Source organism: Argentina silus, assembly GCF_951799395.1.
Source record: "Argentina silus genome assembly, chromosome: 6".
NCBI lineage: Eukaryota > Metazoa > Chordata > Actinopteri > Argentiniformes > Argentinidae > Argentina > Argentina silus.
In genome coordinates, this window is record NC_139660.1 from 20334825 (window position 1) to 20357976 (window position 23152).

General features: G+C 46.2%; 1 protein-coding gene across 1 annotated transcript; it reads left to right on the plus strand.

Annotated features, from left to right (window-relative positions):
* The first annotated feature begins 80 nt into the window (after positions 1–80).
* On the plus strand, positions 81–22700 carry prpf8 (pre-mRNA processing factor 8). The gene is made up of 43 exons (XM_083671182.1): positions 81–218; positions 1044–1164; positions 1293–1461; positions 1694–1858; positions 2141–2359; positions 3017–3229; positions 3625–3750; positions 4203–4308; positions 4880–5070; positions 5299–5418; positions 5984–6173; positions 6435–6554; positions 6726–6860; positions 7345–7474; positions 7794–7990; positions 8512–8718; positions 9117–9280; positions 9984–10110; positions 10394–10586; positions 10976–11163; positions 11337–11575; positions 11762–11908; positions 12073–12283; positions 12381–12497; positions 12769–13016; positions 13156–13335; positions 13449–13584; positions 13904–14073; positions 14490–14619; positions 14898–15044; positions 15391–15551; positions 15763–15954; positions 16405–16642; positions 16865–16993; positions 17421–17534; positions 17816–17989; positions 18284–18477; positions 18903–19142; positions 19480–19621; positions 19752–19892; positions 20241–20380; positions 20694–20896; positions 21980–22700. The coding sequence occupies exons 2-43, from the start codon at positions 1056–1058 to the stop codon at positions 22132–22134; spliced, it is 7017 nt and encodes a 2338-aa protein (XP_083527308.1). The 5' UTR covers positions 81–218; positions 1044–1055; the 3' UTR covers positions 22135–22700.
* Positions 22701–23152: the final 452 nt, after the last annotated feature.

A 23152-nucleotide genomic window follows, 5' to 3' on the forward strand; every position in this document is an offset into this window, starting at 1 on the left:
GCAGGGGAAAATACGCTAAACACCGTACGTGACGTTTGAGATTAGCAGTTACTGCGCACAACGTGCGTTGTCGTTCAGAGTGCGTGGTTTGGCCAGAAGGAAGACAAAACGTGAAAGCAGGGGAAAGTTACTCGACTTTTTTTTAGAGAAATGTTGGTATAATCGCGACGAACCCAGGCTTATTTCAACGCAAAGCAGTTGCCGTGGAAGTGGAGGAGGTAAGGTTTGCACGACGGCTGTAATAATGATGTTATTCCTGTTTTGTGATTGAGCCCGGTAGCTAACACGCTAGCATGGATATTAGCTGCACTTTCATGATGGGGCCTTCCTCATAAACGCAGCTAGCAAGCTAACGTGGTAGCAAACTAACGTTTACGCCACACCAACTTCATGTAAATTAGGTAATCAAAGTAATTCTGTAAAATCGTGTTTGATGTATCCAATGGACAGGATTGTGTATGCTCCTGTGCACTTTTAGACGATTTGTGTAAAACGGCACACTGCGTGCAATACGAGCGGGATCCGTCGAATTCTTGAATCTAGTTGAAACTGAACTTTCCAGTCGCAATGATGTATTCGTTTTGAAAAGGATATATGCTAAAAGTTAACACATCGCATTGACATTTGCTAATTGTTATTTTCTTGTGGTGTGAGGGCACTTATTTAGAACATAACATTTATTTTTTCATTGAACGTGTTAGCCATACCCGACGTATTAGCCATACCCGACATTTGCAATGTACTAAATGCTAGTTCTGACTGCGTAGAAGTAGCTAGCTAATAACTACGTAATTTAGGCAGCACTAAACTCCTTTAGTGCGCAGTTTGTGCAAATTGAAGTAGTGTGATAGATATAGCTCCAACTGCATATTGGATGCATTCTTTCTAAAATGACAACGTTCACTTGAGCACTTGTTTCAGCAAACACACCCCAGGTGGACCATATAGTGGATGCAACTTTTTTCATTTGCATTATAGATTATAGACATGTATAGAGTCCATTACAAGAAACCCCATCATCATACATTTTCTTGTATTTACAGTTGTAAGCCACCATGGCAGCTGCCTTCCAGTACCGAGGGGTACCTGGTGGAATGCCACCAGGTATCCCCCCTCCATCCCAGGTTCCAGACTACATGTCTGAGGAAAAACTGCAAGAGAAAGGTGGGTTCCACTCGACAGAAACTTTAATTGATGAAAGTAAATGCATAATGGTATACGTTGAAAATTGCTTGATTGAGTTCATATAAAAATGTCCTTCAAACACATTTGTTCTCTCCTAACCCCTGAAGCTAGAAAATGGCAGCAGTTGCAGGCGAAGCGCTACTCAGAGAAGAGAAAGTTTGGGTTTGTTGATGCCCAGAAGGAGGACATGCCGCCAGAACATGTCCGTAAAATCATCCGGGACCACGGTGACATGACCAACAGGAAGTTTCGCCACGACAAGAGAGTGTACCTCGGGTAAGCAAACACGTGCCTCCCGTTAGATTATGATTGCAGGGAAGACTTAAATTAATGTCAATTTCTGATTTTATTGTTTATAATGTGAGTATTGGATTGCTGCTTGGGTGTTGCAGGACTCATGGAGACAGTGTGTGAGTGATGTTTCCCTCCATTTTAGAAAAAGGCCAATACTAATACTAACCTTGCTCGCTCTGTCTGTTCTCCCTTTCCCCCTGTGTGTGATGTGCAGTGCCCTGAAGTATATGCCTCATGCGGTGCTGAAGTTGTTGGAGAACATGCCTATGCCCTGGGAGCAGATCCGAGATGTGCCTGTGCTCTACCACATCACAGGGGCCATCTCCTTCGTCAACGAGATCCCCTGGGTCATAGAGCCCGTCTACATCGCCCAGTGGGGGTGAGAAAGCTTGGCCTTTCTAGTGCTCCTTGTCTGTAGCTACCGTACTGTCACAGTTTAAATATGTGAGAAGACTGGATGTCTTTCTGTTGTTTGTAGAGAGAACATGGTGTACATGCACATTTGGTTTCATTGCATTGATCAAAAGAAGCAGATGTTAGCGAAGCCCCTTTACACCAAAGGAAGCGCAAGACGCAACTCTTGGTATATCTATCCAGTGTCAAAATCCTGTTTAGCTAGTGACACTATGTCCTTCTCCTCTCTCCCCTGCTCCCCACGCAGTGCTATGTGGATTATGATGCGTCGCGAAAAGAGGGACCGGCGGCACTTCAAGCGCATGCGCTTCCCGCCCTTCGACGACGAGGAGCCGCCACTGGACTACGCTGACAACATCCTGGACGTGGAGCCCCTGGAGGCCATCCAGATGGAGCTGGACGCCGAGGAGGACTCTCCTGTGGCCGACTGGCTCTACGAGCACCAGCCCCTCAAGGACAACACCAAGTAAGTCAGGCACAACCGGCGTGGTGGGGCTTGGTAGCAAATTAAAAACAGCAGAGTCATTGGAGTTAATGTAGTGCCTCCCCTGTTTCAAAGATGTTTCGCCCGTTGATTTTTTGCGTACTGAATGTGAACCAGGTTTCAGAAGTCGCCTGTATGAAGTTTTTCACTAGTTAATTTCTCTCAGATCAGTGTAGGGGGGGTGGAGGCGGCAGAAGAGGAACTTAAGTAACTATAGACGATTGAGATCGCTGTCTTTCAACCTAACTTACCCTCCCACAAAGGCGCACTTGCATTGGTTTGCTTGCAAGTGCGTAAGAACCGGAGGAACATTGAAATGAATGAGGAGTTGTATTACTGGCTGCACCTGCAGTTGGTCCCTCTCCATTCAAACAGCTTTGAACAGAGAAATTAGAACTGGACAAATATATGTTATGAAAGGAACGAAAGCCTCTGTGCTAGTGTTGATCATGGTGTTGGCCTTTTGTTTTTTTGTTCTTACTGAACGTCAGATTTCTCTCTGGAAAGAGCTGGTGTGATGTCTGTATTTACATGGAGCAGGGTATGAGTCCATTAGAACTTGGTGTGCTCTGTAAGACTAGACAAGAAGGCGTATCCATTTCCTTCGCACCAGCGTAATCCTGTATCTCTTCCTTTCAGATACGTGAATGGAACGACGTACCGGCGCTGGCAGTTCACCCTGCCCATGATGTCCACGCTGTACCGTCTGGCCAACCAGCTGCTCACCGACCTGGTGGACTACAACTACTTCTACCTGTTTGACCTCAAGGCTTTCTTCACCTCCAAGGCCCTCAACATGGCCATCCCTGGAGGCCCCAAGTTTGAGCCTCTCGTCAGGGACATCAACCTCCAGTAAGAGCACCCCGTCTCTGTCGAACTTCTGTGTTTACTTTGTATTAACAACATTGTATTGAAATCAAATCAAAGTTTGTCATGTGCACGAGCTACCTTTCAACAGTGCTGTGTATATAATTGCACTGGTATTGAAATACTTGTCATTGTTACATATTCTAATTGCACAGTGCTGGTCTTGATTGGTTTGTCTAGTTAATACAGAAGTGGTATAGTGACTATTTACCCAATGGCATGTGCCATGTGATTATCGTGTTGCTATGCATGTTGATAGTAGCACTGTTGATGCAGTGCTACTAGAGTAATTACAGTGTTGGTATACTATTATTTGGATATCTTGATATAAATTGTCACCCACTGTCTTCGCTAACGATGTCCTCTCTAACCATCCACAGGGACGAAGACTGGAACGAGTTCAATGACATCAACAAAATCATCATCAGACAACCGATCAGGACGGAGTACAAGATCGCCTTCCCCTACCTGTACAACAACCTGCCACACCACGTCCACCTCACCTGGTGAGTCCTTCTACAGCCCTTCTCTGGGTTGCTCTCTATTCATAGATGCCATGTGAGGAGATTATTGTTATCTATAAACCTTTATTTATACAGCAGTGTCCCACTGAGACCAAGGTCTCTCTTCCAGGGGAGCCCTGTTTACATTAAAATACATTACATTAAAATGATGCAATGAATGCATTACTTCAGCCTACTACAAACAATACATTAGCCAACATTAAACAATTACATACAATTTACGCAGTGTAATCAATCAAGACACGTACATTACTCAAATGACAGATCCTTTATCAAGGTCTTGAACCGCCTGATGGTCTCAAATCTAGTTTGAGTACGTTTTGAAGGTTATTCCAGGTATTCGGGGCACAAAAAACAAAGGCCAATTTACCCAGCTCCCAGTATTGGGGTACCAGTGTTGGAGATGTGACTAATCCTGACTGGTTTCCCTGCAGGTACCACACCCCCAACGTGGTGTTCATCAAGACAGAGGATCCTGATCTGCCAGCGTTCTACTTTGACCCTCTGATCAACCCCATCTCCCACAGACACTCAGTCAAGGTAAGCCTGGCCCAGGTCCATGTTAAAGCCCTGTTGTAGAGAGGGTCTGTCGTGGCTTCCCCTCCTTGACTCATCTTCCTTATTTGCACTGATCTAACAATAAATGATTGGCTACCATAGTCTTCAACTGTCAGGGGTTTTGCTTTGACCTGTCCATCTCTGCCAGATCAGTGTTGGGGAAGAGGAGGTGGCAAGGAGAGGAACTTTAGACTATTTAGACTATTAACGGTAAACTCTTGAGATACTGTAGCAGTCCCTTTCAACCTAACTTACCCTCCCACAAAGGCGCACTTGCATTGGTTTGCTTGCAAGTGCGTAAGAACCGGAGGAACATTGAAATGAATGAGGAGTTGTATTACTGGCTGCACCTGCAGTTGGTCCCTCTCCATTCAAACATCTTTGAACAGAGAAATTAGAACTGGACAAATGTATATTATGAAAGGAACGAAAGCCTCTGTGCTAATGTGCCGTAGTCTGTTGTGTGGCGTAGTCTGCTAGCTGTTGGCGTAGTCTGCTCTTGTTGTGTCTGCCCTCTCACACTTTTTTCCCAACCTCTCACACACACACACAGAGCCAGGAGCCGCTTCCTGACGACGACGAGGAGTTTGAGCTGCCGGAGTACGTGGAGCCCTTCCTGAAGGACACGCCCCTCTACACGGACAACACAGCCAATGGCATCGCTCTGCTCTGGGCACCACGCCCCTTCAACCTGCGCTCTGGCAGGACCAGGCGTGCCATCGACATCCCCCTCATCAAGAACTGGTGAGGAGATGCTACTAGAACGTTACTTGAATGTTGTTATAACTGGAGATTTTGTTTACCCCCCCCTTATGAAATCTCATAAAAACACCAGAGATGTGAAATCACCTAGTCTGTATTATCTGTGGATACTGTCTTGTCTTTGAGCTGGTATTGTAACCCACAAGAGATTAATTATAGATATTCAATGAAAATATAACCAGTGAGCTCGTCCCGCTCTCTCCTTTGCAGGTATCGCGAACACTGCCCGGCTGGGCAGCCTGTGAAGGTGCGTGTATCCTACCAGAAGTTGCTCAAGTACTACGTACTCAATGCCCTGAAACACAGACCACCCAAGGCCCAGAAGAAGAGGTGAGTAGCGGCAGCATCAACATGAGCTCCAGACTCTCTGTTACATGAGGGCCTACTGATTTCCAGATATGGAAAATTAATGAAAAGCATAAAACAATATTGACATACTCTGAAAAAGACATCTGTGATTCCAGACCTATGCCATATTTTTACCAAAGTCCAGAATTGTATTAAATATTTAAACAAAACAATAATGATAGTTTACACAGATCTACGTTATGACATTACGTAGTGTGCGCCTATTTTATATTTGACAGTGGTCATGAAGCTGATCACGCTACACCGTGCATTTTTGACAGATGTGCTGAAACACAAATCAACCGAGCATCTCTGAAACTGCCGGTCTAGAATTTTGGATTGGAGAATGTGTAGGGAACCCTGTGTTAAGCCCCATTGCCACTGGTCATGGTAGATCTAGGATGTATGGATGATGTTATTGTAAAATCTATGCTAAACCCTGAATGCAACATGGTATCCTTCCCTACACTCCAGCTGGCCAACAATATAATAAAGTGTACACTTGACACTGAACCCTCTGACAAGCCTGCTGTCCCCGCCTCTACAGGTACCTGTTCCGCTCCTTCAAAGCCACCAAGTTCTTCCAGTCGACCAAGCTGGACTGGGTGGAGGTGGGCCTGCAGGTGTGCAGACAGGGCTACAACATGCTGAACCTGCTCATCCACCGCAAGAACCTCAACTACCTGCATCTGGACTACAACTTCAACCTGAAGCCCGTCAAGACCCTCACCACCAAGGTAAACAAGTAGCAAGAAAGGCAGTGTGCTTGATTTCTTTCTTTTTTCTTTGTTTCACTTTGACAACCTGGAGCAAGCTACAGTGTGCAAACCTTTTTGTCTGATCTGACTTAAGTCTCAAGAAAGACTGAATCTGAAAGTCCTGTGCTATAAAGTGGATGCCGTTCTCACTTTGTTTGAGTTAATTGTATATCAATGTTGTGATGGATGTCTTGTGAGGCTCATTCTCTGTTTACCAACATCTGTGTCTCTCTTCCTCAGGAGCGTAAGAAGTCCCGGTTCGGGAATGCCTTCCATCTGTGCAGAGAGGTGCTGCGCCTCAGTAAGCTGGTGGTGGACAGCCACGTACAGTACAGGCTGGGCAACGTTGACGCCTTCCAGGTGAGACACACACACACGTATGATACACACATACACACACACACACAAATGGCTCTTACCTTAGTTCATATTGCTTGTATTTATTGTTTGTATTGCTCTTGTTGTAAAGCACTTTGAGACAATTGTGTTCGTATAAAGTGCTATACAAATACATTTGATTCCCCCCCCCAGCTGTCCGATGGGCTGCAGTACATCTTCGCCCACGTGGGCCAGCTGACGGGCATGTACCGCTACAAGTACAAGCTGATGAGACAGATCCGCATGTGCAAGGACCTGAAGCACCTCATCTACTACCGCTTCAACACCGTGAGTGTACACACAAACACCCCAGGGTTCTCCCCAGGATTTTTGAACAGCGTGGTGCTGGATTGCATTATCAAAACCTGACTCCTGTTTATTCATGTCAAAATGTGTCATTGACGATCAACAATGTCGTAACTATCATTACTAAAGATATAGTTGAATATCAAATCGAGGGCTGGGGGTCAGTTGAGGAATCTTGTGGCCTGTGGGTAATTTGCCTTGAAATGTTTACATAGTGGTGCTGACAAGTTCACAGCGTGGCGTAGCGCCACTCTTACATTCTTTGGAGAACCCCACACACACACCACCTCTCTCACACGCAACGATTGAATACCCTATGATGTTATTCAACACTTTTTTGTATTTATTTTGTGAGTAAAACCTGTCAGTAACATTCTGTATACTTCCTGCATGGCAGTGTTTTAAAACTATGATCAGGATTATTTTGACCGTTGTGGTTAAAGATGTGTGTTTGCATGTTTGACAGGGGCCGGTGGGGAAGGGTCCAGGCTGTGGCTTCTGGGCTCCAGGATGGAGGGTGTGGCTGTTCTTCATGCGGGGCATCACCCCCCTGCTGGAGAGATGGCTCGGCAACCTGCTGGCCCGCCAGTTTGAAGGTAAACACCACCCCATCATCTCTGTTTGAAAAATGCTAGCACGCTGTAGATTCTCAGAGGTAATAAAAAAAACTTAGAAAGGGTCAACTTGGAGCACACTGGCTTTTCTGCTACTTCACTTCACCTATATGGTATCTTTGCCGCACAAATGTGAAGTATAAAGAATACCGAGACATCATTATCCAACATTTTTCTAGTAATTTTAAAACATTTAAATGTAAATTCTGCCAGAAGCTCTAAGAACTAAGGCGATGTGTTGGCTGTGAGAGTCAGTGACTGACGGTATGATGACACGCTGCCCTGGTGTTCCCCTGAACAGGCCGTCACTCCAAGGGTGTGGCCAAGACGGTGACCAAGCAGCGTGTGGAGTCCCACTTCGACCTGGAGCTCCGTGCCGCGGTGATGCACGACATCCTGGACATGATGCCCGAGGGCATCAAGCAGAACAAGGCCAGGACCATCCTGCAGCACCTCAGTGAGTCCTGGAGGTGCTGGAAGGCCAACATCCCCTGGAAGGTGAGGATCTCTCAAATGGCTTCTTTCTCCTGCCTGAAGGTTATGCTTTGTCCGCTGTATTCACTGCTGGCAGTTACAGGCATTGCTTATCTTAAAGGTAGATTCTAGGATATGATGTCATAGTAAAATTAGCGGAGCAACACTTAAGTGCACTTTACCAGTTGCAATTCAGTTTACTCTTTCCAGATATCTCCATTCACTGTCCTAAGTTAGTGCATTTATTAAGTGCCATCTACATGCAGTGGAAGTATATCTGTTATCTTTTGGCAAAGATTTATAAATGGACATTAATGGTCCATTAATGCGCTCTGCCATCTTATGTTGGAAGATTAGTGAAACAAGTCAATACTCTTATTCACTACAATATCTTGGATGGAAGTTGCTCTATTTTCGTAACGTCATATCCACCTTTAATAATGTTTGAAATGGCAGTCTGCTTCAAAGTATCAATCTGTTTGTTGCTTATTAGTGAATATTACAACATTGTTGACAACTTTTTGACCTTTTGCTTGTCTCTCAAGGTCCCAGGCTTGCCCACACCCATCGAGAACATGATTCTGCGCTACGTGAAGGCCAAAGCCGATTGGTGGACCAACACGGCCCACTACAACAGGGAGCGAATCAGACGAGGCGCCACCGTGGACAAGACCGTGTGCAAGAAGAACCTGGGAAGGCTGACCCGTCTGTACCTGAAGGCTGAGCAGGAGAGGCAGCACAACTACCTGAAGGTACACACACCACCACTGTCTTAATCTGTGGAGGCTGGTGGAGGTAGACATCGGAAGACAGGTGCATTGTAATACATGGAATAGAATAAGGAATGGTATAGCATTGAGCCCGTCCTCTGATTTTTACTTCCCATCAGCCTCCCCTGGTCTTAATAATAACAATACATTTCATGTCAAGTGCTTTTCATTTGTACAGAGTGTGAAGAATAACTGTTAAATGACACAACAGAGAGAACGATAACAAAGCAACAAATAAATACAAAAAGGAAGTCAGAGACAGTTAGAGGAATAATAAGAACTAAGAGCAATATGGATTTAAAGAAATATAAAACTAATCAATATGGCCTATGTTTGGGAAGTGCTGAGATGTGACATCTGATTGGTTGGTTTCCCTCCAGGACGGTCCCTACATCACAGCTGAGGAGGCTGTGGCCATCTACACCACCACCGTCCACTGGCTGGAGAGCAGGCGCTTCTCCCCCATCCCCTTCCCCCCGCTGTCGTATAAACACGACACCAAGCTGCTCATCCTGGCCCTGGAGAGGCTCAAGGAGGCCTACAGGTAACACAGGTCACTGCCCCCTATCTGCTGGGGGTGAGATGACACTCCCCAGGTGGCTTGTTTAGGTTGAGGGATTATGATCAGTGAGAATCTAGAAATGTGAGTATCTAGAAATGCGTTGTGGTGATGCACTTTTTTAATGCTCTTACTCGCATGATCGGCTTTCTTTAGATATGCAAGAAAAACAGATAGCTCGTCCACGTTAACATGGGAGCTGTGTTGACAGTGACAGTCTCCTTTCCTAGGCGTGGCACAATATCTCCTTGTTCTAACTCTCCTAGCCTCATATGTCTGTCATATGATGCTGAATTGGAACAGGGGACATTTGTATGTTGTACTATACAGTCGACTCCTGATAAGTTCACATTGGATAAATGCGAACTCCATTTAGGAACACTTAAGTGCACTTTACCAGTTGCAGTTCGGTTTACTGGTTCCAGATATCTCCATTCACTGTCCTAAGCTAGAGCATTTATAAGGAGATGACTACATGAAGTGACAGTATATCTGTTGGTGAAGATTTATAAATTGACTAATTGTTGAGTTGTTTTCTGTGTTAGCTTGATTTTCAATGGAATGTGTGTTTAAAAAAAAAAGTCCTGTGTATTGGAGAAAGAAAGAAAAACAGCAACAAAAAAAACTGATAGCTGGAGAGACAGCCAGTTGAGGTAGTGATTGTCTGGTTGTGTGTTCCTCCCCTCAGTGTGAAGTCCAGGTTGAACCAGTCCCAGCGAGAGGAGTTGGGACTGATCGAGCAGGCCTACGACAACCCCCACGAGGCCTTGTCCAGGATCAAACGTCACCTCCTCACCCAGAGAGCCTTCAAAGAGGTCAGGCCATGTCCCAACTCTATACTCAGGGCATTTCACCCACTACTCTTAATTTTTTGTAATCTAAATGAAAGCTGCTCTCGACATTTCATTCACAGTTAAAACCTGTCTTACTGGGCTCTCAATCAACCATTTGTAGACAAACAGAATTAGGTTTGAAATCAATGTCTCAAGATAAACTTATGCTCTGAAAAGTAGCCATTTTGAACAAGGCACTTGTTCACTTGTCCACTCCACCCATCTGAAGCAGCCTCCACTGTGTCCATGCCTCCTCTCTGTCTAGGTGGGGATTGAGTTCATGGATCTGTACAGCCACCTGGTGCCTGTGTACGACGTGGAGCCCCTGGAGAAGATCACAGACGCCTACCTGGACCAGTACCTGTGGTACGAGGCCGACAAGCGCCGCCTCTTCCCCCCCTGGATCAAGCCCGCCGACACAGAGCCCCCTCCACTGCTCGTCTACAAGTGGTGCCAAGGTGAGAACAGGGTGATGTTGACATTTCAGTTGCGCCTGGATATCCCTGTAAATAGCCACATTAGGGCAGGGTATTGGCATGGACATCAAGATCACGACTCTATTGGTATACCATTGCAAAACATTGCAATACAATACATACAGTACCTTTGGAAAGTATTCAGACCCCTTAATTTTTTCCACATTTTGTTGTGTTATAGACTCAATTTATAATGGATTAAATTAAACGAATTTGCCATCAATTCACACACAATACCCCAGAATGACAAAGCGAAAACAGGTTTTTTAGAAGTTTCAGTAAATTTATTAAAATTGAAATACAGAAATACCTCAAGTACATAAGTATTCAGACCCTCATGTCAGACTCTTGTGTGTGCTCTTGTCTGCCAGGCATCAACAACCTGCAGGACGTGTGGGAGACGAGCGAGGGCGAGTGCAACGTGATGCTGGAGTCTCGCTACGAGAAGATGTACGAGAAGATCGACTTGACGCTGCTCAACAGACTGCTGCGCCTCATCGTGGACCACAACATTGCTGACTACATGACCGCCAAGAACAACGTGGTCATCAACTACAAGGTGAGGCGTATATCCTGGACTCACCAACATGGACCACTTTATTCATAGCGTTTGAACTGAACCTCTTTTTTATGTTATGTTGTGAACTATAGGTTTGTTGGTTTTCCAGGACTCCGTCCTGTTTTGTATACAACATTTTAAATGTTTTTTTTCCATTGTTTTGCGTCTCCCAGGACATGAACCACACCAACTCGTACGGCATCATCCGGGGGCTTCAGTTCGCCTCCTTCATCGTGCAGTACTACGGCCTGGTCATGGACCTTCTGGTGCTGGGCCTGCACCGGGCCAGCGAGATGGCCGGACCCCCCCAGATGCCCAATGACTTCCTCAGCTTCCAGGACACAGTCACTGAGAGCGCCCACCCCATCCGCCTCTACTGTCGCTACATCGATCGTATCCACATCTTCTTCAGGTCAGCAGCAACAAATACACACAGCACCTTGGGGGTGTTATACTGTCTCTGTGTTGTATACACTCTCTGCTTAAGTCCCTAAAACAGTTTGCACCAAGGGGATAAAATTGTATTGAATTGAAATAATAACCTGGTATAATGAAAGGTGAATGAAATATATATATATATGTATTTTCCATCCTCCAGGTTTACAGCTGACGAGGCCAGAGACCTGATCCAGAGGTATCTAACGGAACACCCGGACCCCAACAACGAGAACATCGTGGGCTACAACAACAAGAAGTGCTGGCCCCGTGACGCCAGGATGAGACTGATGAAACACGACGTCAACCTGTGAGTGTCTCTCCTACCCCACCTGGTCTCACTGGTCTCCTACCCCACCTGGTCTCACTGGTCTCCATTTCAGCGCAATAGCTTTTTTCTCCTCTCTAACACTAGATTTGAACGGTGCCCTTATTTTTGTGAAATAACAGTTCTCTCTGTCTCTAACCCTCCAGGGGTCGTGCTGTGTTCTGGGACATCAAGAACCGCCTGCCTCGCTCGGTGACCACGGTACAGTGGGAGAACAGCTTTGTGTCCGTCTACAGCAAGGACAACCCCAACCTGCTCTTCAACATGTGCGGCTTCGAGTGCCGCATCCTGCCCAAGTGCCGCACCAGCTACGAGGAGTTTACCCACAAGGACGGGGTGTGGAACCTACAGAATGAGGTGAGAGATGATCAACCACGGACAAGGACCAAAGGCGGGGGGACTTGATCAGTCCTTTCGCTGTAGAACACTGTCTAATGTGTGTGCCTGTGTGTAGGTGACCAAAGAGAGGACGGCCCAGTGTTTCCTGCGTGTGGATGATGAGTCCATGCAGCGGTTCCACAACAGAGTCCGGCAGATCCTCATGGCCTCCGGCTCCACCACCTTCACCAAGGTACCGTCCTCCGACCAATGAGAGTGGAGCGTGCTCAACTCTACTGTCAAATGTTCAAATCAAATTTGTATAGCTCTTTTTTACAAAGACAATTCTAAAAGCACTAAGAACAATACTCAACAATATAAACAGTAAATACAATGCAAACAATATGAACTAACACTGAACCATAGATCCCCAAAAAGCAAGCCAAGCTAAAAACACATGAATTGAATGAAACTAATAGTTTCTCTTCATTAACCATCCACTTTTCTCTCCTCCTCTCCCGCAGATCGTGAACAAGTGGAACACTGCTCTGATCGGCCTGATGACATACTTCCGCGAGGCTGTGGTCAACACCCAGGAGCTGCTGGACCTGCTGGTCAAGTGTGAGAACAAGATCCAGACCCGTATCAAGATCGGCCTGAACTCCAAGATGCCCAGTCGCTTCCCTCCCGTGGTGTTCTACACCCCCAAGGAGCTGGGGGGGCTGGGCATGCTCTCCATGGGCCACGTCCTCATCCCCCAGTCGGACCTCCGGTAAGAGACTGATCTACTGGCCGTGTCCTGAGACAACCTCTACTCCCTAGACCAGGGGTTCCCCAACTTTATTTGTCTCGCGACCCCAGATTGGCATAATTTTCTTTGACCCTCCATGTCCTGCCACTCTCCCCTTCAGGTGGTCCAAGCAGACTGACGTGGGCATCACCCATTTCCGCTCTGGGATGAGTCACGAGGAGGACCAGCTAATTCCTAACCTCTACCGCTACATCCAGCCCTGGGAGAGTGAGTTCATCGACTCCCAGAGAGTCTGGGCTGAGTACGCCCTCAAGAGGCAGGAGGCTATTGCACAGAACAGGTACAGTAAACCCAAGCCTCGTGAAAAACTGTGTGTGTGTCTCTCTGTCCGTCTCTGTCTGTGGGTTTCCAATTTGGTATTACGAGAGTTAATATGTGTGTTTTCTTCCCCAGGCGTCTGACCCTGGAGGACTTGGAGGACTCATGGGACAGAGGTATTCCCCGCATCAACACCCTCTTCCAGAAGGACAGACACACTTTGGCCTACGACAAGGGCTGGAGGGTCAGGACAGACTTCAAACAGTACCAGGTAACACTAACACACACACACACAATGTGTTATGATGATGATGATGCACTTATCGCCTATTTCATCATTTTTTATGTTTTTGCTCACATTATCTGCTTTCTTTATATACGCTAAACCGTTAGCTAATCCTTATTCTGACTCACCTAGCCTCATGTGTCTGTCATATGATGCTGGTATGGAATAAGGGACATTTCTATATTGTACAGTTGACTCCAAAGTGTTGAAGTGCCACACACATAAAAAAAAAGGCTGCTCTGTTGGCATCATTAGAGATACAGTTATGAATGTGTTCAGTACCGTCCTCTGTGTTCCTCTGTAGGTGCTGAAGCAGAACCCGTTCTGGTGGACCCACCAGAGGCACGACGGGAAGCTGTGGAACCTGAACAACTACAGGACCGACATGATCCAGGCCCTGGGAGGTGTGGAGGGCATCCTGGAGCACACGCTCTTCAAGGGGACATACTTCCCCACCTGGGAGGGTCTCTTCTGGTGAGGATACATAGTCTCATGTCCCAGAGTGCACCTCTGCCTAGCCTCTTAAAGTCTTACAAAACTCCCAAAATGCTACCCTTTTTTAGCCTTTGGTTGTTGGTGGTGCTAAGTGATGGAACTCTGGTGGAGCGTTAGGACCAGGGGAGGCTGGTGGAGGTAGAAATCAGAGGATGGCTCATTGTAATGCATAATGGTATCAAACACACAATACTATTCCTCATTTCATTCCATGCATTACAATAAGCCTGTCCTCCAAATTCTCCCTCCACCAGCCTCCTCTGGTTAGGACTTAGCTCTGTGTTTGGACTTGGCTAGAGTGAGTGTTTCTGGGTCACTTGTATTAATGTGGTAAACAGTTCCGAGAGGTTCTTCTGTCAACCATTAACCCCATAACACCTCCATGTCCACCACAGGGAGAAAGCCAGTGGCTTTGAGGAGTCCATGAAGTGGAAGAAGCTGACTAATGCCCAGAGGTCCGGTCTGAACCAGATCCCCAACCGTCGCTTCACCCTCTGGTGGTCCCCCACTATCAACAGGGCCAACGTGAGTACAGAGGACCCAGACTAGGCCTATGGACTATGTTTAGAGACTACTAGGCCTATGGACTATGTTCCAATGTCTACACCTTTTTGTGCCACTTAAAATGAAGCACAGTGCCATGCATTATAAATGATATGCTAATGTATGGATATTGAAATGTAGACTAGATGTAAGTTGTCATGTTACATTTTTGCTTGACTTCTTTTATGGACATGTTCCTTGGGCCATACACACACACACACACTAACTCACACACCCTCTCTGTGCTTGGTCCTGTGCAGGTATACGTGGGTTTCCAGGTGCAGCTGGATCTGACAGGCATCTTCATGCACGGCAAGATCCCCACACTGAAGATCTCTCTGATCCAGATCTTCAGGGCTCACTTGTGGCAGAAGATCCACGAGAGCATCGTCATGGATCTCTGTCAGGTAGACGACTAGATGGCCTTCTCTAGCTGTGGCATGAAATGTGTTTAATTCAGTGGAGGATGGTGGAGGTAGAAATCGGAGGGTGGGCGCATTATAATGCGTGGAATGGAATGAGGAGGGGTATCAAACATCTGTGATACAATTCCTCATTCCATTCCATGCATTACAATAAGCCTGTCCTCCGATTTCTACCTCCACCAACCTCCACTGATTTAATTCCATTAGTGATCAGTCAGCATGTGAACAGTATGCTTCGGTATGTGATGATAATAACAACACACATTCTCTTACACACACAAGCTTGCCCACACACTCCCTAATGAGTTTCCTCTGTGTGCGTGTTCAGGTGTTTGACCAGGAGCTTGATGCTCTGGAGATTGAGACTGTACAGAAGGAGACTATTCATCCCAGGAAGTCCTACAAGATGAACTCCTCCTGCGCTGACATCCTCCTCTTCGCCTCCTACAAGTGGAACGTCTCGCGCCCCTCTCTGCTTGCTGACTCCAAGTACGACACCGTCTCTTCCACACATTCTTTACCTGAGCCAAAGTCTTTCAGATTTTTTTTTTTTAGTATTGAATGATATTGTGAGCCGTTAAACAATCTCAACTTAAGTTTAGAGATGTTATCAGTCAACCTACATGACTGAGATGAAATAGAAAATAAGAATGTTGTTCACCAAAGACTAACCTCTCTGTCTTTCTTTCTTTCTCCTCAGGGATGTGATGGACAGCACCACCACCCAGAAGTACTGGATCGACATCCAGCTCCGCTGGGGAGACTACGACTCCCACGACATCGAGCGCTATGCCCGTGCCAAGTTCCTGGACTACACCACTGACAACATGAGTATCTACCCCTCCCCCACGGGGGTGCTCATCGCCATCGACCTGGCCTACAACCTCCACAGGTTAGCAGTTAGCACAGCCATGCGGTTAGCATGCCCAGCTAATGTCTGCATGGCAATGGATGGTGAAAGTTTCTAATGTGTTAGCGTTGTCATATATTGGATTGGATTGTCACGCCCACGTGCAAATGGCAAAAGGCTGTTAATGTGTTTGTCACGCATGTGAAGACATACAGGGTCATTTAACAGTTACTTGTTTGCTCTTAGTTACATGTAGAGTTTTACCAGATGCAATGGAGGCAGAATCCTAGGACAGGCTCATTGTAATGCAATCACATGTTTGATACCATTCCTCATTACATTTCATGCATTCTACCTCCACTGAACAGATGCTCTTATCTAACTAGACTTGTATAGATGTGTGTTGTGAGCAGAAGACATGTTGAAGGGGTTGTGGGGGAAACCCTATATCCGATTCCCTGTGAAGTGAAACATTCCCCCATGTCTCTGCAGTGGTTACGGTAACTGGTTCCCTGGAGGCAAGCCTCTGATCCAGCAGGCCATGGCTAAGATCATGAAGGCCAACCCTGCGCTGTACGTCCTGAGGGAACGCATCCGCAAGGGCCTGCAGCTGTACTCCTCCGAACCCACTGAGCCCTACCTCTCCTCCCAGAATTATGGAGAGCTCTTCTCCAATCAGATCATCTGGTTCGTGGACGACACCAACGTCTACCGTGTCACCATCCACAAGGTGAGATGATTTTGCGTTTTAACGAGTTTCAAGTTTATTGTGCATTTTTACCAAGGTCTCGAACACACTGTACATCATATAGAAAACACAGAGGGATTTGTTCTACCCATTGCATGCTCAGAGGTCGCATCTCAATAGTCTTCACAAGGCTTTCTGTTCTGTCAAGAATACCATAATGTACTAATGCTATAAACTAATAATATACCCCCTCTCTACCTCCAGACCTTTGAGGGTAACTTGACCACCAAGCCCATCAACGGGGCCATCTTCATCTTCAACCCCAGGACCGGCCAGCTCTTCCTCAAGATCATCCACACCTCTGTGTGGGCCGGACAGAAACGTCTGGGACAGGTCCGTCTCCACTGCCTTGGAAAGACAATCAAAAACATGCCACGCATGTCTGCTTAGCTTCCCAAGTGACATAGTGACACACATCTCATTTAAACCTGCTGGTGATCTGCAAAACAGAACGGTTCCAGGGGAGGTTGGTGGAGGTAGAAATCGTAGGATGGGCTCATTGTAATGCATGGAATGAGGAATGTTTCATACCATTCCTCATTCCATTACATGCATTACAATGAGCCTGTCCTCTGATTTCTGCCTCCACCAGCCTCTCTTGAAATGTTCAGTTGTTTTACCAGATCTGTATTTGAGATATAGAACAATTTCAGTTATCACATGATGTGATAACAGTGATGAATTTACTTTAATCTTACATTGGAATAAGATGGGTGTGATCAACATCCTCACCACTCTATTTCTCCCTCTCTCCCTGTAGCTGGCCAAGTGGAAGACAGCTGAGGAGGTGGCTGCCCTGATTCGCTCCCTCCCGGTGGAGGAGCAGCCCAAACAGATCATCGTCACCAGGAAGGGCATGTTGGACCCCCTCGAGGTGAGACTCAACACACTAACTCTACCATGGCCCTATCCATGAACAACCTCCTAGATAGTGTAGATCTGAAAGGATTGGATGGTTTAAAACAGAATGTTACCTTGTAATCCAGTGGATTTGTTTTCATTTGACAATCAACACATTCACCAAAAAAGTTTCAAGATATCTCTCTTCGGATAAACCTCCCCTTTAAGCAACAATGGTAGCTGTATTGAAATTCACCCTTGACTAACAACATTGTAATTTCTGTCTGTCCATGCCTTCTCCTTCTCCTTTCCCAGGTCCACTTGCTGGACTTCCCCAACATCGTGATCAAGGGTTCGGAGCTGCAGCTGCCCTTCCAGGCCTGTCTGAAGGTGGAGAAGTTTGGAGATCTGATCCTCAAGGCCACCGAGCCCCAGATGGTCCTCTTCAACCTGTACGATGATTGGCTCAAGACCATCTCCTCCTACACCGTGAGTTCACCTTAGTCCTTGCACATGGGGCCAGGGCACTGACTACACCCTGGCCCTCAACATGGGACCGGGGCACTGACTACACACTGACTCCAGTCCTTCTACTGGCCTTCAACATGGCCCTCAACAGTCCTGGGGGTGGGGAGCCCAATGACTATTGGGGTTAGATTTATGTGACACTTTATGTACCCACGCTGTTATTCGAACCATGCATCGGGCAATACTCCCGGGATCAGTTTTCATCAATGGAGTTTTTGTTGTTATACCCCTCTTTGACGTGTGTGTGTTCTCTAGGCATTCTCCCGTCTCATCCTGATCCTGAGGGCCCTCCACGTGAACAACGACCGGGCCAAGGTGATCCTGAAGCCTGACAAGACCACCATCACGGAGCCCCACCACATCTGGCCCACCCTGACGGACGAGGAGTGGATCAAGGTGGAGGTGCAGCTCAAGGACCTCATCCTGGCTGACTACGGAAAGAAGAACAAGTGAGTGGGATCGCCTTCTGGGGTCTAGTTTAACTAATTTAGTGCCACTGGTGAATAAAGTTGTCAACATTCTGGAGTGCCAAGGGTGACTTTATTTACCAAAAATGCATAAATTATGATGCTTCATTTTGTAGCCAGTCAGGGTAAATACCACAAAACCCTTGGCACTCTGTGGTGAGTGTTCTGTAATTATTTGGCAATTAGTGAGCTAAGGGGAGTGGAATGTTAGCGTTAAAGAATGAAACAGAATCAAACTTTATGGAACTTGGGTAGGCGCTTCACTGCACACCGCACTACCTCATCCTTCATAATGTCGGCTTGGCACAGTGGCATTGAAAACACCATGACAACAAACAAACCCTCACCCCAGGCCAGCACCCCACTTCGCTGTCCCAAGTCTGACTTTTTCCCTCTGCCCTCCCTAGCGTGAACGTGGCGTCTCTGACCCAGTCGGAGATCCGTGACATCATCCTGGGTATGGAGATCTCGGCGCCGTCTCAGCAGCGGCAGCAGATCGCCGAGATCGAGAAGCAGACCAAGGAGCAGTCTCAGCTGACGGCCACGCAGACGCGCACCGTCAACAAGCATGGAGACGAGATCATCACCTCCACCACCTCCAACTACGAGACTCAGACCTTCTCCTCCAAGACCGAATGGAGGGTCCGGTAAGGTTTTAAGTTTTATTGTGTATGAAGGCTTAAAAAAGTCTTTACCCCAACTCTGTCATACGATATGACAGCAAAAATATGATGCGTATCATTTTGTACAGTAGTTCAGACAATAATAAATAGTTCAGCTCCACATACCCTTGAATCAGTCATAGAAACTGTAATATAACTCAGTTCAAACACTGCGCTTTAGGATTATTGCTAACAGAATGAAAGTTAAGGGTCATGGTTGCAGAGGGTATGAATAGAAAAGAGAACTATGATCTCTCTTGTTGACTATGGCTAATGGTTAACTGAATTACAACCTCCCGTTTGATTGCTCCTTCCCCTCCAGGGCCATCTCTGCTGCCAACCTGCACCTGAGGACCAATCACATCTACGTGTCCTCTGATGACATCAAGGAGACGGGTTACACCTACATCCTGCCCAAGAACGTCCTCAAGAAGTTCATCTGCATCTCCGACCTGCGTGCCCAGGTCAGTGTGCTATCCTATGGCCTGTTATAACACAGTTATAACTTCCTCAGCAGCTGTCTAGCATTATAGTTATTATTGTGTGTGTGTGACCGTGTGTTTTAACGCCTTGTGTCCCTCTCTCTGTGTCCAGATTGCGGGGTACCTGTACGGCACCAGCCCCCCTGACAACCCTCAGGTGAAGGAGATCCGCTGCATCGTCATGGTTCCCCAGTGGGGGACGCACCAGACTGTTCACCTGCCCAACCAGCTGCCTGGACACGAGTACCTCAAGGTGAGACATACGTATGCACGACACACATCATGCACAGTTCAAGTCTCAGATAGAGCTTCACGGCTTTCGAATCTGTACAAGACATCAACCTTCCACCATGGCTCAGTTCTCAGTGGAAGTAGAAATCGTAGGACAGGCTCATTGTAATGAATGGAATGGTATCAAGCGTGTATTAGAATGAGCCTGTCCTCCGATTTCTACCATCTACCATGGCTTAGTTCTCTAGATAGTCCTTGTGTTGTTGTTAGGGGCTTACACAGAGCTTGCTGTAGCCATGGTGAAGGACAGGTCACTGCTACACTCTGTCCCCTCGGGACTCACCTCCTCTCCCCTTCCCTCACCCCATAGGAGATGGAGCCTCTGGGGTGGATCCACACTCAGCCCAACGAGTCCCCCCAGCTCTCCCCCCAGGACGTCACCTCCCATGCCAAGATCATGGCTGACAACCCTGCATGGGACGGCGAGAAGACCATCATCATCACTTGCAGGTACAGTTCTGATAACAAATGTTTTAGTAGCACTTTTGATAAAGTTCTTTCATACAAAGTGCTTTCCACAACATAAAAGTAGGTCCTCACCTGTCGGGCTGGCTGAGATAGACAAACCTATCTGTTTGTAATATGTTTACGTATGCCTGTCAGTTGACAGTGAATGAATGAATGACTTGTTCCCAACTGTCCACCCCGTTTCCATGGCCACACAAACTCACGTCACTCTGTAATTTCTAACTACCTTGTTAACATGGCATTCAAGTTGCCTGTCCGTCCATGCTCACTAGCGTGTCAACAACTTGATTCGCAGCTTCACCCCGGGGTCTTGCACTCTGACGGCGTACAAGCTGACGCCCAGCGGATACGAGTGGGGCAGACAGAACACAGACAAGGGCAACAACCCCAAAGGCTACCTGCCCTCGCACTACGAGAGGGTGCAGATGCTCCTGTCGGATCGCTTCCTGGGCTTCTTCATGGTGCCAGGACAGGTCTCCTGGAACTACAACTTCATGGGTGAGTACAGATGGCAGGCGTGTCATTTGTTTAATTCTTTTATTTTCTTTGAACTCTTTCCAACCAGGTTAACCTGTCATTCACAGGGTTTCCTTGTAGAAGAATTGGCCTCAATGTAACTGACTCTCAGATTTAAATAAAGGTTCAATAAAAATTACAGGACGGAGCACACATTTGCAACAAATACTCTATTACTGTACTATTGCATTACATACCGATATATATTTTTAGCATTTTCACTATTTACAGTTAATGTAATGATAACCTGGAACCTGCTTCACAGGCCCACATGACTTTGGCTCATTATCTGTGGAATTGTGGATGGTCTAACATAATTTGAACTAGGAGGATTCAATGAAGGATTCAGTTCAGGCAGGACACTAAGTTAAACGGTGCAGCTGGATTAACACGTCCCTGAACATCTGAAGATGTTTTGTACACAATGCTAAAGCAGCTGGTCATGTGACACTTATCATGGTCACAGTGTGATGCCACTGGCTATGAGAGTAATATCCTCATTATGCCCAATGGATAACTACTGAAAAGCCCCATCACTATAAACATTGTATTCAGTGGGGCAAATGATATCATGGCTAACCTCACCTTATCAGTGTTTTGAAATCTCGGTGTGTTTAAAACCGTGAAATTCAGCCTGTGGTAATGTTTGGTTTTTACATCACAGGATTCATGAGGAAAATGTCTCAAGCAAATTAGGTTACAGTGTGTGGTTACACTTTAGAATGGGGAACACTTATAAGGCACTGATTCTAATAATTGGGCAATTTTGGGGTATTACTAGCCATTTATTCAGTGTTTACTTATTCTCATGTTGTAAGTCATTTAGAAACTGGCCAGTTAGATGTGACTTCAGCATCCCTCCAATCCGGGGATTGAACCAGGAACCTTGGGATTACTGGCTAGCCAACCTTGCCTCTGGGAAGGGGGGGGGGTGTGTCTCAAGGGACTGGGTAGAAAGCAAACCCTTATAAACTACAAATTAGTGCCTTATGTGTTCACTAAAATTAAAGTGTGTTTGCCAACAAGTCTGTTAACACGTGCTACCTTTCTCCCGCCCCTCTCTAGGTGTTCGCCATGACCCCAACATGAAGTACGACCTGCAGCTGTCCAACCCCAAGGAGTTCTACCACGAGGTCCACCGGCCTTCGCACTTCCTCAACTTCGCGTCCTTGCAGGAGGGCGAGATCTACAACGCCGACCGTGAGGATATGTATGCCTGAGGGGGGGAGAAGACTGTTGTGATGACAACCTTCTCTATTGTACATATTCTTACGTGGACTTCCTTGAACGTGGTCTAGTCTAGTACACAGGCGTTAAAATGTGACATTTCTATCAAGGTTATCTAATGAAGTTGAAACTTCACCAGATTTTTAGGACTCAAGGTCACCTTTTTAGGAAGTTTTCTATGTTTTATTTTGTTTGTTCATTGTTTTCCCTTACCCGGTTTCCAATAAGTCTTCAGCATGATTTTTTTTTTTTTTTTTTGAGATTTATATGGCTTTCCTGTGACCTGTTGCTGTATATCTGGACTGGTATGTGTACTGGGATCTGTCTGGCAGTCCTCACATCTGTAGTTGTTTGTTATAAGATTTGACTGGAGTCTCTTAACAAGGGGTGGTCTAAATCAAAAGGCTCTTTTCCCCCCCTTAGAAACAGAATTGTAATTGAAAATTGATATTGTCCAGTTTTTTTTTTACCGTAGCAGTCTATACCCACTAGCTATGTTGTGCATTTATGGTGGGCACTGTAGTTGTGGTTTAAATAAAGATCAACAATTTTATAAATATTCATGTCTTTGTAATTTTCTTGTCACAATTATGGTTTATTGTCATTTCCCTTGACAGTACATAATGTTCTAGTATGGGAGCTCAAAATCTATGTATTTACTGTTGGTGCTTTTATTTTCCAATATATATGGATGCAATCCAAGCATGTGATTTCACTCTGCTTAATGTTCTCTGCTTTGCAAGTGATTTTCTGAGGAACATTTGATTGCATTTGCTCCTTTTCTTCTCCATTTTTACTTTTGTCTTTTTGTGTTTCATATTTGATCGTTACCTACAGTCGAACAGTAATATAACCTCATCGTTTCCTTTCGACATGCCATTAGAGTTAATCCGATTTGCATGCTCCGTCTCATGCATTACCCTACGGTCGACCTGGCAAACGAGTATCTGTGCTGACTGCAGACTAGATCCATGCCAGCGCACTGGCGTTACATTGGCCAAAAAAGGAGGG